This window comes from Varanus komodoensis, unplaced genomic scaffold (assembly GCF_004798865.1).
Source record: "Varanus komodoensis strain SLA01 unplaced genomic scaffold, ASM479886v1 scaffold447, whole genome shotgun sequence".
Taxonomy (NCBI): Eukaryota; Metazoa; Chordata; class Lepidosauria; order Squamata; family Varanidae; genus Varanus; species Varanus komodoensis.
The window spans coordinates 1-16,204 of NW_025336006.1; the positions used below are offsets into that span (position 1 = coordinate 1).

Here is a 16,204-nt window from a genome sequence, read left to right on the forward strand (position 1 = left end):
CCACCTCGCAGCCGGCCATCATCTGCCAGGTGTGCCACCCTGAAAGAGAAACATATGGGTCAGAGGAACTTCGGAGCACAGGTGTCCCCACCTGACTAGCCCCACCAGCCTCGGCAAGCGCTCTTTCTTCATCTCCAAAGCCCCTTAATCAAAACCAGGCTTTAATTCAGAGCTGATGCTGAACTCTCATCTGTGGCAGTGATGGATTTAGCAGCAGCATCCCTGACCCAGTCAAGAGCAGGCTTGGGAACCCAACTGTATTTTCCACCCAGAAAGCCCTCAGGGTCCTCGTTCACCAAAACTCCACTGCCGGAGTCCCGTCAGCTCTGTTTGCTCACTCTCATCTCTCCTTCCCTGCGAGCTCACTTGCTTGCTTGCACGGTCCTAGACCAGCTGGGGCAGCATCCTCTGCTCTCCTCCACTAGGAGTTAGAATGGGTGCTCGGTCCCTCCCACCTTGGAAAGAACCAGGCCAGCTGCAAAGATGCCCCCCCCCCCCACCACCACATAAAAAAGCCAAAACCTGGAACCCAGCTCCAGCCTTAGGAAGCATTTCCAAGGTCAGAGCAAGGAAAACAACTTATCCTGCAGTCCTCCGGACAGTGGCAGGAGGGCCACTGATAAATTATCTTGCTTATTAGCTCATCTGGCCTCTAGTGGTGCTGCTCATCTCCTCCTAACCTTTCTGTACTAGCAAGGAAGGCAGGTGGGAGGGGGTCCCCAGCCAGCACCCCTTTCAGTCCCTCCACCCTCCGCTCACCTGCGCTCTGGTTGTGGGTTGCCTGAACAGCCCTCAGCCCAGCTATGAAGTCGGCCTCATCCTGCTGCAGCTGCTGGGTGTAGTTGACCTGGTACTCAGGATGCAGCTCCAGCATCTTCTTCACCCAGGAGGTCTGACTCTGGAGCGCCCTCGTGTTGCTGTCGTAGCGAGCGATGGGCAGGTCGTCCACATACGCCGCAGCCGTGAACTGGGGCAGCCCTGGGCCAGGCTCAGACACAGCCGTGTAGGTTGTGCGGAAGACGCTGCGGGGGGAGCCTGTGAGGGGAGAGAGCGGAGCCGATAAGGGGGATCCAAGGCCTTAATCATGAAAGGGGGATCTACAACCTCAGATCTCTGAAATCCACCCATCTTCTGCAGCTGCCATTCAGAGAGGCCCAATCTCTCAGTGGGGGGGGGGGGGCATATTGATTGCACAAGCCAAGAGAGCTCCAACTGAAATTAAGAAATAAGGAACCGCTGAGAGAGGACAGAGGACCTCAAGAAGCAGGTGTGGGTTGGGGGAGTGAAGGAGTTGGGGAGTGGAACTGGGCAGGGATAGGTCTGGAGAGCAAGAAAGGAGAATCCTTTGGGGCAAAGAGTGTGGAGGGGAATTTGCTGTGGGGAGGAAGAGTCCGGAGGAAGAGATTTGAGGGAGTGGATCAAAGGGCAAGACTGCTGGGTGGAAGGGAACGGAAAGGAGGAAGGCCGGCCTCGGGCACCGGAAGAGATGCTCTGGATGCTCTTAGTGCATCATGAGCACACCTCCTGCTTCACTGGGGGTGCGGCCATGAACTGGCCTTGGCTTTGCTAAGCCCACCATGGCATAGTGTCCCCTCTGAACCCAGGTGATGCACTAAGCCACGGTTAAGCCAGAAGGCTTCACAACCACAAACCAGATGGTGGTGCTGATGACTGACTGACAGACAGACAGACAGACAATTACACACGTCCTATTTTGCTGAAGACATTCAGCAGATAATGCAAATCTTTGCAAATCTGTCCCAGGCACAATGACGGCAGTCAGTTTCAGCCTCTGCTGCAGATTCCACTTCATGCCCAGGAAGGCCGTAGACGACCGCCCAGATGGGCTGCAGGACCACAAGATCCGTATCGGACACCCCGTCCCCAGATGGTGCAGCTGGGAATCGCTTGTGCGCGCTTCATGTTCTGGGTTTCCGGGTTCTATCCCCAATTCTTCCTCATGGGGAAATTCCCCTCCCAGAATCCCCTGCTCCAAGAACTCCCCCTCTTCCCACCCCCCTCTGCAGTCTCTCACCTCCAGGCTCCTCCAGCACTAAGTCCTGAGGGCCTTGCAAGAGGCTGTGCTGCACATGGCACCGGACGTGCTGCCTGTTCCAGGTGTCGACCCTGATGTCCAGCCTGGCATAGTAGGTCCCGTCAGAGTTCGGGCCCAGAACCCAGCGGAAGCTGTCCTCTTCCCAGGCCTCCCCATCGATCGTCCACCTCATGTAGATCTCTCTGGGGTAGAAGCCGTAGGCACGGCAGACGAAGATTTCCAGGTTCTCGTAGGCCGCGCGGCGCGTCACCTTCATCAGCGGAGGTGCTGGGGAACACCGGCACCTGTGTTAGCGGAGACCCTCTCCAGCGGCTGCCGGGGTGCCTCCCTTGAACCCCACGGAGGGCCCCTCCCCTGGCCATCCTGTCGAGACTGAACAAGGAACCCTTGCAGGGCCTGCAACGCTCCCGAGAAAGGGGTCCCGCCAACCGCCCGGTACAGCTTGGTGAATTCCGCAATGGCCGGCTCTCTTTCTCTGGGCTTGGAACCAACACCACAAGGTCGGCTTAGCTGTGCCATCGCAGATACTCCAACCCAAGCGGCACAAACTGAGGACAAGGGGGGAGGGGGGTGATCCTGCCTATTCCGTCCATGGGACGGATGCCGGATTTGCCACTCTTTGCTTTCTCAGAGATATTATCAATCATTTCCTGGCTTCACCCCTCTTATAAAGTTTAATACTGTCTTTAGCCAGCAAGCAAATTCGGCTTGTCCCGCCTCTCTCTTCCACTGCAGATCTAGTTGGAGGAGGAAAACAAGCAGATCACCTACAGGCCAAGCCAGAAATACAAAAGGAGGGAAAGCCAGAGAGAAGAACGAGGGTCTGTCCTTTCCCCTTTGCTTTTATTTATAGAGAAAATGTGGTGCTCTCAATGGGGTAGTCTGCACATGCCCAGGGGCACCCTGTTGTTACACTGCCTTTTTAAAGCTGCCTGCGTGAGAAGGAAAAGGAGCACTTTGGACCTGTTTAGATACCTTTGCTTGGAACATTCTGATTTTAAATTGAGCAAAACCAAGAGTGGCTACCCTGCTTAATTTCAGAGGCAGCAGGACCAGAGGATCCTAGCCATGCATATGTGGGAAGCCTGGGTGTTCCCCAGAACTCCTGGCATGTTTGCAGCCCCCACTGCTGCCTCCCCTTCTGCAATCACCCCCCCCCCCCCCGTTGCAGACGAGCCAGTCAGGGGCTGGGGCTGGAAAGGGGAACCGGGGGATCCCCCACGCAAGGGGAGGAATCTTGCCCCCAAGGCAGGGACAGTCTTGGGTGGAGGAACTTTGGCCTGCCAGTTCTGTGAAGCTGGAGGAGGGGAGGGGAGGCTGGGGGGCTTCACCAGACCAGAGCAGGGCCTAGGCAGAGAGAGGCCGCCTCCAAACTGGAGGGGGGACTCAGCAATCCAAACTGGCCCAGCTCAACAAGAGGCTGAGCAGGTGCTTGCTCGGGGGCGGGGGGCGTGTTTCTGCATATTTCCCCAGCTGGGGAGGAACTCTGTGCTTCTGTGTGCAACAGTAACAACAACAACAACAACAACAAGGACGGGACGGGACGGGACGGGAAGGGAAGGGAAGGGAAAATCCTGGAAAGTTAATGAAAAAGCCAGGTTGGGGTGGCAGCCCAGCCCCCAAGCCGCTCTGCTTCCTCCGCGGCCTCACCTCTCCTTTGGGATCCTTCCCTGACCTGGTCTCGCTCGGCCCGAAGCCACTGGGAGCAGGTCTCCCCCACGTAGGACTTGAAGCGGGTGGTGATGTACTGGCTTTCCTCCCAGCTCCTCTGGATTACTTGGGCCGTGGCGTCGGCGGCCATCCAGTGGGAGGTCTCCACCTCCAGGCTGAGGAAGTCCCTCCCGTCGTAGCCGAACTGCAGGTACTGCCCCTTCCGCCTGTCTGGGCCCACCTCGCAGCCGGCCCGCATCTGCCAGGTGTGGGACCCTGAAAGAGACCCCCACGAGTCGGGGGGACATCAGGGCAGGGCAGCCACACCCCTTCCCCCCTCATATCCAGCCCCCCGAGGTTCAGGCAAAGCCAGAGGCAGGCCCCCCGGTCCTCATGAGCTCCTTGCACTTCCTTCCCCGAGCTTCAGCATCTGACGCGCATCCTCAAAGCCCCACTGGGCCGTCCCATCTGTCCCCACACGGATGAGACGGGAGGGGGGCCAGCCGCTGGCTCCATGGCCATCAGCAGCCCAGGAGGTGTCCTCTGGGGAGGCCGAGGGGCTTCGTGCCCACACGGGCCCCCATCCCTCGCACAACTCTTGCTTCTCTCTCACGGGCGATGTTCGCACTGCCGCCGCCAGCCTGGCCTTCAGCTCTTGCCAGCTGCTACCCTTCCTCAAAGGTTTCTGTAGCTCCCCGGGGCAGAGCATCTCCGCCTCCTTCTGCTCCTCTCACCCTCTTCCCGGGAGTTTCTTTTCCCTCATTCCGTTGCCCCTCAGTTCTTCCCCGGCTGGCACTTGCTCCCCCAGCTCCTGGGCTTGGCTTCCCTGCCGCGGTTGCCCCTCTGTGCCTCAGAGCCCTTCTCCACCTCATCTTCCCCGCAGGGACCTTCCGGTCCTCTCGCCTGTTCGTCCAGCACGGCAACGGCCTTGCGCTTGCTCTCACGGGGCCAGGCGGATCCCCAGCGAGGAGACGAGCACTGCGCAGACCTTGCAGGTCCCCACCCAGCCGTGTCTTTTCTGCCCACCCCGAACTCATTCTGCCTTACTGGCAGCACTGGGATGGCCGTGCTCCGTCCCGTCTTCCCCCAGTTCGCAGCGGAGCCCAGCTAGTGTATAAGTGTCTGTGACGGGGAATAGACACAGCTGGGGGCCTCATGCCAGAGCGACTCTCCCACTGGCAGGCTTCTGCCAGCCCTGCCTGGTTGCCCGCTCTCGGTGGGACCGCCCGATGGAGCAGCCCTGGACCAGCCGGGCAGCGCCCTCCAGGTGGCTCTGCTCTGCTCTGCTCGAAGTCAGGACCGGGAAGGGTGCCTGGCCACCCACCCCCGTGGGAAGGAGCACACCAGCTGCAAGGAGGGGGTCCTCCAGAGCTGCAGGCCCGGAAGGCGTCTGCAGAGGGGCAGAAGAGGCCCGACCTCCCCTGCATCTGGCCTCTGGTGAGGCTGCCCAGCCCTCCCTTCTTGCACCTGCTCTGGGGAGGCTTTGGAGATGCCAAAGAAAAGGGCCGGCCAGCGAGGGAACAGGAGCCCCTGGGGGAATGGCGAGCCTGAAACAGCAAAGCAAATGGGCCTTTCTCTTTGGCAGTCGCACCTGTGAAACTGATCACAGCAGACCAGAACAGGACTGTGTCTGCTCAGAGAGTTTGCTTCTTTTAGCACAGAGTGATTACTCGAAGCAGGACGTAATTCCAGGAGTGGATTGTTCTGCTGTAGCTCCTCTCCCCAACTGCCGTGCTCCAGGCAGGCCTCCCTCCTACCTCCCTCCCACAGCTTCCCCTCCCCTTCACCTGCATGCCAGCCTGGGAATGGGGCCCCCAGCCAGCACCCCCCTCAGCACCGAGTCCCTCCACCCTCCACTCACCTGCGCTCTGGTTGTGGGTTGCCTGCACAGCCCTCAGCCCAGCTGTGAAGTCGGCCCCATCCCGCTGCAGCATCTCCTCATACTTGCGCTGGTACTCATGATGCACCTCCAGCAACTTCTCCATCCACTTGGCCTCATACCAGACCTTCCTCGAGTTGCTGTCGTAGCGAGCGATGGGCAGGTCACCCACGAACACCACAGCCATGAACTGGGGCAGCACCGGGCCAGGCTCAGACACAGCCGTGTAGATGGTGTGAAAGACGCTGGGGGAGGAGTCTGGGAGGGAGACAGCAGAGTTGGTAAGTAGAAATGTAATAATAATAATAATAATAATAATAATAATAATAATAATAAGTGGGATCCACTGGCTCAGACTGCAGGGCCTCAGAGGGCCACCCATCCCCTTGCAGCTTCCAGTTGGAGAAGCCCAATTCACTCTCTCTTTATCCATTCCTCTCATTCTCTCTCTCTGTATATGAGAGAGAGAGAGAGGCTGTTTAACGTCATAGAACAAGTCCCCTTCAGCTGTAAACTAGCCAAGAGATGTGGGGTGGTATAGAAATGAAATTACAAAAATAAATAGAAACATAGAAACTGAGCGAGTCAGAAGGGGTCTCCTGGGCCATCTAGTCTGATCCCCGGCTCCAGCCGGCTCCAGAGAGATCCTCAAGAAGCAGGCTCAGATGGCAAGGGAAGGAGGTGGGTGAGGAAGGTGGGGACAGAATAGGGTTGGAAAACAAGAAAGGAAAATAATGTGGGGCAAAGAACTGGAAAGTTTGCAGTTGGGAGGGAGAGTGTGGACAAAAGGAGAACTGTAGGAGTGGCTTAATCAACATGACTGCTGGGTTGGAGGATGGAAAGGGCAACCTCAAATCAAAGGGCTGTGAAGGGGTGCTCTGACTCAATTAAAAGTGCTTGTTTTGACATAAAAAGCCCTCAATGGCTTAGAACCTGGCTACCTAAAGGACTGTCTTCTCCCATATATACTAGCTGCCCATTAAGATATAGGCAAGAGCCATTCCTCTAGGAGGTGAGGGGGTGGCAAATGGAAGGGCCTTTTTGGTGGCTGCCCCCCACTAATGGAATAGGCTCCCCAGAGAGTTGCCTGATGCAACATTAATCTCCTTCCAGCACCAGCCAAACACATTTCTCTCTATCAGGCATTTCAACAACTGACTGCCACTCAAAGGGACGAGAGGGGTGTTAAATATCCCAACAGCAAGAGCAGTTACTTTCTGCCCAGAAGATGCAACTAAGAATTACTACTGCAACCCTTCATGTTCCTCGGGGCTCTCTGCTCCTTGTGGAAAAATTCCCCTCCCTCCCAGGATGCTCCAAGAAGGAAGCCCCCCCTCCAAAGCATCTCACCTTCAAACTCGTTCCAGGCTTTGTCCAGAGTGTTTTGCAAGCCATCGTGTTTAACACGGCACTGGTAGTGCATCCTGTCCTTTGAGCTAATCTTAATGCCCAGCCAGTAGTAGTAAGTACTCTCCGTGAATGGGGTCAGAAACCCATGGGACGTGTTCTGCACCCAGACCTTCCCGTCTCTGGTCCACGCCATGTCAATCTCTTTGGGATAGAAGCCGCGGGCCACGCAGATGAGAGTTTCCAAGCCTCCATGAACTTCCTTCTGAGTCACCTTAATCTCTGGAGGATCTGTAAAAATGGCCATGTTAATACAGAATCCCTTCAGCAGCTGGCAGAAAAAAACCCAAGGAAATTCTCTAATATGGGCATCTACCCTTGATCCAAAGATCCAATAATTTAGACTTGCAGGACCCCCAAAAATTCCAGGGAAGAGGTTCTGCCAGCCACCCTCAGCAACTTGACTAGTTTCCAAAATGCCCAACTCACTTTATCTGGACTCGGGACAAATAACAGAAGGGGATCCTCAGGGTTGGGGTCTCAAAGTGAAGGCAAAAGGCGACTGATTGTGGCTACTCCTTTCAAGGGGTGCAAGCCAGATGGGCACTGTTTGTTTTCTGGGAGCTATGATCCATCGTTTTCTCGTTTTGCTCTTATTCATGATTTATGAAATCTAATGTTAGTTTTAGTGAACAACACAAAGTCAACCTGGTCACATTCCAGGAATGTATTTAATTTTGGAGGGAAGAACATGAAGGAATGGCTGTCCCAAAAGCTCTCCAATTCCCTTTTGGACTCACTCCTCCTTTGCAGCCTTTCCTTGCCATGAACCAGCTCGGCCTGGATCCACTCTGCGCAGGTCTCCTCCACGTAGTCCCTGAAGCGCTGGGTGACGCTGGGGTTTGCCTCCCAGTTCCTCTTCGTTATTTGGGCCATGGCATCTGCTGCTGTCCAGTTGAAGGTCTCCACATCCAGGCTGAGGAAATCCCTCCCATCGTAGCCGAACCGCAAATACCGCCCTCTTGGCTTGCCATTGTTCTCCTCACAGCCGGCCATCATCTGCCAGGTGTGGAATCCTGAAAGACACCCATGAGTTGGGGCACATCCAAGCAGGCCCAGACCCACACCCCTTCCACCCCACATATCCAGTTCCGGAAAGCTCAGGCAGATGGTTTTTGCTATATCCCCAAGGCAGAAAATGTGGCTGCTTAAAATAGGAAGATTATCATTAGAATAATCAATCATGACTAGTGCTTTCACGCTGAGGTGATGCAGGAGCATCTTTATCCCGAATAAGAGCTGGTTTGGCAAAAAATCAGCATATAGGACCTGGAAAGCTGTTTTCTCTAAGAGGATTGCAAAACATTCTGCATCCCAGGCCTGTGCTTGGGGGTGGAATGGTGAGAACGGAGAGGTCGGAGGCGATGAAGTATCCGAGCAGGCATGAGGTGAGGCCTTGCTTTGTTACTGTCAAAGGCCTGCACAGAAATTGCTTAGTAACCATCTGAAGGGGAGGGCAAAGAGAAGGAAGCAGTTTGACTATTTCTGCATGGGACCGGGTGAATGCCATTTTGACTGGCTGGCGAATAAGCTCAGAGGACAAGAGTTGATTTGGAAATGATAGTGAGGAGGGATTCAGCAAGTTTGTGTGGAGCTGAGGAAAAAAGTGACTCACTCAGCATTCAAATTTAGTGAGATCACCCTGAAATCTTAATTCTGTCTTCTGGAATGTTCACTATTTCACCCAGTCTACAAATCTGTAGGGTTATCACATCTACAAATCTGATGATCATTTCTTGTAAGTCCTCCTCTAAATCATTAGTAAAGATGCTGAAGAACACTGGGCCCAGGACTGAAATTAGTTCCCTTCCTCCAATCTGAGAAGGTGTCATCGATGAGCACTCTGTGTGTCTGATTTAGCAGCCAGTTTTGGATCCACATAATAGTTTCTCTCTCTAGTCCACTTTTTGATAATTTGCCCCGTGTGAGGCATTCTTGTTGTTCTTTGCATCCCTTGCTATTCTCGGCTATTTCCTGTTTTGCACTTACTGATGCTGTCCCTGCAATTACTTGCTATTTGCTTAAATTCTTCAGTTGTGGCCTGGCCCTGCTTCCACTTCCTGTACATGTTCTTTTTTCATCTTTCTTGCCCACACTTTTTCCAGCTTGTCTGTATCTTTCTTAAAATGCAGTGCCCAGAACTAGATGCTGTATTCAAGATGAGGCCTACCCAGTGCTAGCTAAGTGGAACCATGACTTCATATGATTTGGAAGTGACAGTCCTATTAATGCAGCCCAAAATAGCATTTGCCATTTTTAGCAGTAACAGTGCATTTTTGGCTCAGATTCAGTTTATGATCTACAATTCCGAGATCCTGCTGGCTTACAGTATCATTGAGCCAAATAGTTTCCCATTGGTCACTGTGCATTTTGTTTCTTTTTCCTAGATGCAGGACTTGGCATTTGTCCCTATTACAGTTCCTTCTTTTTGCCTTTTGGTACTGTCCATGGGTTAGTGACAGATTTTATTTTCCTGGGCTCCAAGATCACCACAGATGGGGACTGCAGCCAAGAAATTAAAGGACGCTTGCTCCTGGGGAGGAAAGCTATGGCAAATCTAGACAGCATACTAAAAAGCAGAGACATCACCCTGCCGACAAAAGTGCATATCGTCATGGTTATGGTTTTCCCAGTTGCAATGTATGGCTGTGAAAGTTGGGCCATAAGGAAGGCTGAGCACTGAAGAACTGAGGCCTTTGAATTGTGGTGCTGGAGGAGACTCCTGCGAGTCCCTTGGACTCAAGGCGATCCAACTGGTCAGTCCTAGAGGAGAGCAACCCTGACTGCTCTTTAGAAGGCCAGATCCTGAAGATGAAACTCAAATACTTTGGTCACCTAATGAGAAGGAAGGACTCCCTGGAGAAGAGCCTAATGCTGGGAACAATAGACGGCAAAAGGGGATGGCAGAGGATGAGGTGGCTGGATGGGGTTACTGAAGCAGTGGGTGTGAGCTTGAGTGGACTCCGGGGGATGGTGGAGGACAGGAAGGCCTGGAGGAATGTTGTCCATGGGGTTGCAATGGGTCGGACGTGACTTCGTGACTAACAACATTTCCTTCTGTTGATTTTGGCCTAGTGCTCCAACTTATCAAGATCACTTTGAATTTTGTTTCTGTCTTCCAGAGTATTAGCTATCCCACCCAATTTTGTGTCATCTGCAAATCTGATCAGCATTCCCTGCACCTCTGTCCAAGTCATTAATAAAAATATTAAATAGCACTTGAGCCCTGCATTGGACTCTGCAAAGCCCCACCGGTTACCTCTCTCTAGTTTGAGAAGGTGCCATTGATAAGCATTCTTTCAGTCTGATCCTGTAGCCAACTGTGGATCCACCTGACTGCATCTAGCCCACATTTCGCTAGTTTGTCAACTGGGATAACAAAAGCTTTGCTGAAGGCAACATGCATTCTGTCCACAGTCCGCAAGGGAGGCTACCTGATCAAAAAAGCGAGATCAGAGCCGTCTGGCTGCGTTCGTTCTTGCACTGCTTCTAGTCCTCAATGCACTGCTTTCAAGGTGTTTGCAGACTGGCTGCCCTAGAATCTGCCCCAGGATTTTCCCGGGGGGATCTCAGACCAACCGCCCTGCAGTTCCCAGGTTCTTCTTCTCTTCTGTTCTTGAAGATGGGGATGATATTAGCCCTTCTCCAGTCATCTGGCAAGTCTCCTGCCCTCCATGATTTCTCAGAGATAACAGAGAGCAGTTCTGAGCGTTCTTCCATTAGCTCCAAGGCCCTTATGACTCTGGGATGGAGTTCATCGGGCCCTGGAGATCCGAACTCAGTCACAGGAATGAGGTATTCATGATTGCTTGCTTATCAATCCCAAGCTGTGATCCTGCCTCTTCACCTTGGCCAGGAAACTCACAGACCTTCTTTTTAGAGAAGATCAGGCCAAGGTAGGAATTAAGCCCTTCTGCCCTTTCTTTGTCATCTTTCACTGAGTAGCTGAAGCAGCACGTCTTTCCCATGCAGGTGAAGAAGGCTTTTTGCTTGCTTTTAGCACCCCGCTCTAGCCTCAGCACATTCTTCATTTTCCCCTTCCTGATGCCACCCCCGCAATGCCGTGTTAACTCCCCATACTCTGTCACTGTCGCCTGGCCTTCTTTCTGCTTCACACGCGTCCTGCTTCTGTTTTCATATCATCTCAGAGCCTTTTATGAAGTCAAGGAGAACTGCTGGCAGCAGACCAAGAGCTCTAAGTCATGTTGGCAGAGATTTTCAAATATGTCTCTCTTTTGCAGTTTCAGCTGCACAATTACTAGAGCGGGAAAGAAAAGTGTGTATATGTGGGAAGGAGGAAACATTGCTTACTGGGGTGTGGGCAGAATAATGGGCTTGCTTTCTTCTAGGAGGGATTTATTCTGCAGCAGCTCCTCGGCCATCCTTAACTCCTAGACCTCCCTCCCACAGCTTCCCCTCCCCTTCACCTGCATGCCAGCCCGGGAATGGGCCCCCAGCCAGCACCCCCCTCAGCAGCGAGTCCCTCCACCCTCCGCTCACCTGCGCTCTGGTTGTGGGTTGCCTGCACAGCCCCCAGCCCAGCTGTGAAGTCGGCCTTATCCCGCTGCAGCATCTTCTCATACTTGGCCTGGTACTCAGGATGCACTTCCAGCAACTTCTCCATCCACTTGGCCCGATTCCAGACCTTCCCCGTGTCGCTGTCGTAGTGAGCAATGGGCAGGTCGTCCACATACGCCGCAGCCGTGAACTGGGGCAGCCCTGGGCCAGGCTCAGACACAGCCGTGTAGACTGTGCGAAAGATGCTGGGGGAGGAGTCTGGGAGGGGAGCGAGCAGAGCAGTTAAGTGTTGGGAGCAAGAGGGATGCCAGGCTTGGGCAAGTGCTCCCACAGGCCACTAGTCACACCATAGGAGCTGATTCCAGCTTGGAGGGTGAGGAATGTCTCAGTGAGCCTGGAGAGCATGGATGAGTGAGGAGGAGGAGGAGGAGGAGATTAGCTCAACTAGACAATTCCTGGGAATGACCCAGGTGTACATCCAGTGGTACGGGCCCAGCTGTGGACCAGCCCTGAGCGGAACACCATGGCAAGGTGCCCGCAGGGGTGAGAGACCCAATCAGATGAGCAGTGTGTGGAGAGGAGGTGCGCTCGCCTCCAGAGACCCCTCCCAAAGGTTGGGACACAGCTAGGTTCATAAGAAGGGTAGCTGGAGGTAATCGCTAGATTGGGGTTCAACACACTGCTCTGTGCATGCTCAGAGAACCGCTCTGGGTGATTTGTACTGGAAGCAATGAAGAATGTTGGCAAGGAAAAGGAATGTGGATGTTGTTTGTTGGAAGAAGGCATCTCGGCTCACAACAGTGAGGGGGATCTGCAAACAAATGGGGAACCCACCTTCAAACTCCAGGGTTTTAAAGATCCGCCCATCCCCTTGCACCTTCCATTTTGGAGAGGCTCAATTAATTGTGTGTGTGTGTGTGAGCGAGAGAGAGAGAGAGGGAGGGAGGGAGGGAGGGAGGGAGAGAGAGAGAGAGAGAGAGAAGCTTTATATAGTCATAGAATAAATCCCCTTTGGTAGTAAACTAGCCCTGAGAGCTTAAGGTATGGGGTAGTACAGAAATGAAATTTAAAAATAAAGAAATACTAAGAGGAAAGTGAGATCCTCAAGAAGCAGGCCAGGAGGAGGAATTAAGAAGAGAGCAAAGCTGATGTGGAAGCAAGGCAGGACAGCACAACAAGAAAGAAAAATTATTTAATGCAAAAATGAGGAAGTGGAGTTTGCAGCAGGGAGTTAGATTGCAGATGAAAATGGAGCTGTGGGGGTGGATGGAAGCGCATCCCACCTGGGTGGGAGGAAGGAAAAGGGGGAAGGCCAGCCTTAGGGGCTATGGGGTGCCATCCAAACCCCTTCTGCTCATCAGTGGGTATAAATGGGGCCTGTTCTTGGGTTTGGTAAACATCCAACAAGGTGTAGCGCCTCCACCAAACCTGCATGACATCCTGTGCCCCAGTTAAGTTAAAGGCCGCTAAGCCCCATGCCCAGAGTGGCCAAAAGGAAGAGGGGCTTCGTATGACTGAGAGCAGCTTTCCCCTCCACTGGCCCAGGCCACACCGCTGGCGAGCGACGCATCCCCACACTCCCAGCATCAGCGGGAGCAGCGGAGCCAGAAAGTTGCTGGGATTGTAGGCCTGAACACCCCTCCCCATCGATGTGCTCAATGCACCTGAAGATTTATTCTGTGTTTGCTACTGCTTTTCAGTGGAACATTACAGTGCTTTAGAGATGATACGGGAACACAAAGTACAGAAATAAAAGCACAGTAAAGTGATCACAGGCAGACCACTGCGATCCAGTGGGGTTTGGAGCAGATGTTTAAAGAGCAACACTGAAGGCGCCTGGCTCATGTCAGTGGGGAGCGAGGCCAATAATGGAACCAACACGTGTTGCAAGCTCTCTTTCCCATACCTGACTGTTGTAAGCCAAGTTTCTCCCTCCCAGCAGTAACAGTCTCATCTGCACTTCTTGCCAAACATCTTTATTTTACATGTGAGTCTCTGAGCATACACAAAGTGAAATCTCAAACCTTCTCTGGCATCCTTCATCCAAAGTCCTTATGAATTCTTCTGCATCTGTCCCTGGGTGGAGCAGCACTGTGGAACCGGGCACACCTGTGCTCCACCCTCTGGGACCCCAATTGGGCCGCCCAACAACTGTGATGACGGACTGTGGGGACCACCTCCTCAGGAGGCCGGAGCTCCCCAGCCGATAGACTCCCCATCTCCAAATCTCTCCCTCGGGATGTTGCTGCTCTTCCTCATTCCCACGGGTGGGTTGACTGGGCCCCTTGGCTGCCCTTGAACTCATCCCTCCCACAGCGGGCACAGGTGGGCAACAGGGCCTCGGACCGCAGCTGGAACCGGGTCCATTCCAACACCCCTCTCGTTATCAGGGCCTGAGCTGTCAGCCCTGCCAAAACAGTCGCCTCTCATGCGTGCCCCAGAAGTCTTCCAGAACGTGCGAGCACAACACCTGCTCCCCGCAATTCACTGGGCAAACCGATCCACTTCCCCTCCCAGCACCCTGGCTCTGCAGTCACCCAGAAACCAGAATCCCAGGCAGGAAAACTTGGGATTTCCAGCTGAAATCCCCCCAAACCTACTGAAGTGCCAGAAAGTGGCAGACCCAGTGTCTGTGGCACTGCTTTGAGGAAAATCTTGGACAGGAAGGACAGATCCAGGAGGGTTTTACACCAACTGCATCACTCAAAGGCAAAGCTTGGACTGCTTTTCAGCCAAGAATTTCCATTCATGCTCATTGGCTTAATTTTCTCCTCCTTGCATATAATTTATGGTGATAGAGATCAGCTTCTCATTAATCCTACAGAAATGCATTCTGGCATTAATATATACTTCTTGTTACTATTAGTATTGCATTGCATCTTCATCTTGATCAGATTTTTCTGCTACATCTCCTGTGTTATAATCCATTTCATTATTCATGGTCATTCCTGCACTATTTTCTGATTCTAGTTACGGTTATTAGCACAGTCCCAAGGAGTGCATTGCACACAGACGTGCATGGGCGTCAAATCCTGCCCACCCTCCATCCCCTGCTCGATTTTCCACTCCCTGGGGACTCCCCAGGGCTGAAGGTGCAGCAGCAGCTGCAGGAATGGGCGCAAAAGCAGCGCGGGAGCCAGCGCGGACTCCGCCGCAGCACAGCCCACTTGCGTGGGTAGCAGGATCGCCCCTCACCGGGAGTCTCGAGAGGAGTCGGAAATGGCCGAGGGATTATATTCAGCCGTCAGGAAAACCGCGACGAACGCGGTTGCTGGGCGAAGGACGCAGCGCACGGCTGCGATCGGGGAGAGAACTACGAAAGCGAAGCGACTCCGCCCCGCGAGTTTCCTGGCAGGGACCCGCCGCCTGCAAAGCGCTCCCAAGCCGAGCAAAGTAAGCCGGCGCGGCTCGGGAGGCTCAGCGATCGCCAATACCGGGATTGCTCCCGCCTGACGCTCACTGCGGGCCAAGGAGAGGCCTGTGCCGGCTTCGGGGCCAGGCGCACCCTAGCAAAGCGGGCCTCGTTAGAATCCGGAGTCGGCCTTAGCAAGGCCTGCCTCGCCGGGACCAAGCTGTCCTGATCCAGGACCCTGGGACCGGAGCTGGGAAAGGCGCCCCAGGCCTCCGCATCGGCAGCGGACACCCCTTGCCTTCGGGGGAAGCCCACCCACCCGGGACAGGTCGCCGGCTAATTCCCTGGAACTGGGGCTCCCTTGCTCACAGCGCTTCTGCCTCGCCTTGCCCGGGTTCACACAGTTCACGGGCCCTCGTCCACTTTCCCTTCCAGGCAGCCGGCCAGAAACATCCGGGCCAGGCAGGAAAACTCGGGATGTTAGGCGGCGCCTCCCAAAATCCCGCACAACGAAAAAGTGACAGCCCCGCCGTCTTGCGGGGGTGCCCAGAGCAAAATCTCGAACGCGGGGGGCGGATCCTGAAAGCTTTTTACGAAGCCCAAAAGAAAGCCTGGGCAGCACCGTCAGCCGAAAAGCTCTCCCCCTCCGCGCTGGCTTCTTTTCCTTCTGACCCACTGTTTTCTGCTTCCTCGCATTACACCTGCTTTCCAAGGAATTGCTTCCTAGCATTTTGCTTCCTGTTAGCTCTGCTTTGTTAACCTTGATGCTGCTTTCTGCTATCATTAGCGTGGTTCCAGGAATCGCAGTGCCCCAGACCCACGCCGATGTCCGGAGCAGGGTTTAAATTCCGCGCGCCCGCCACCCCGCCGCCACCGCCCCAGATCAGCCACCCCGAGGCTGGCCCGCGCCCGCGGGACTCACCGGAGCCGCAGCCCGGCGGGAGGAGCAGGATCAGCGGCAGGACGAGGAGCGAGCGCCGCGCCATGGCGAGAGCCGCGGCGAGTGCGGACTTCGCGGGAAGTGGCACGATCGCCTCGCTCGGCGGAGCCACGCCAAGCGCCGGATTGGCCGCAGGCAGGGGGACCGTCCGCCCAATAGGAAAACCGAGGCTGCTTCCGGGGAAAGCGGGGCTGCTCCGCTCGGGGAGTTCCCAGGCCGGACCCGTTCCCGAAGCGCCTGCGAGTCGCGCGGCGGAAGTCGGCAGAGCTGTTATTTATTTATTTATGGATTTATATCCTGCCTTTTTCCTACAAAGGGCTCAAGGCAGCTTACATCATCTCTCCTCCTCCATCTTATCCCCACAACAACAACCCTGTGAGGTAGGCTGGGCTGAGAGTCTGC

General features: G+C 54.4%; 1 protein-coding gene across 1 annotated transcript; it reads right to left on the reverse strand.

The window, feature by feature from the left end:
• Nucleotides 1–3: 3 nt before the first annotated feature.
• Nucleotides 4–15,863, reverse strand: LOC123030285 (the record flags this gene model as incomplete). The annotated part of the gene is made up of 10 exons (XM_044444089.1): nt 15,785–15,863; nt 11,493–11,768; nt 7,733–8,008; nt 6,936–7,223; nt 5,568–5,843; nt 4,754–4,828; nt 3,707–4,006; nt 2,036–2,323; nt 760–1,077; nt 4–39 (listed from the first exon to the last, which is right to left on the reverse strand). Coding segments are annotated over exons 1-10 (2,197 nt in total), but the record flags the coding sequence as incomplete, so codon positions are not given.
• Nucleotides 15,864–16,204: the final 341 nt, after the last annotated feature.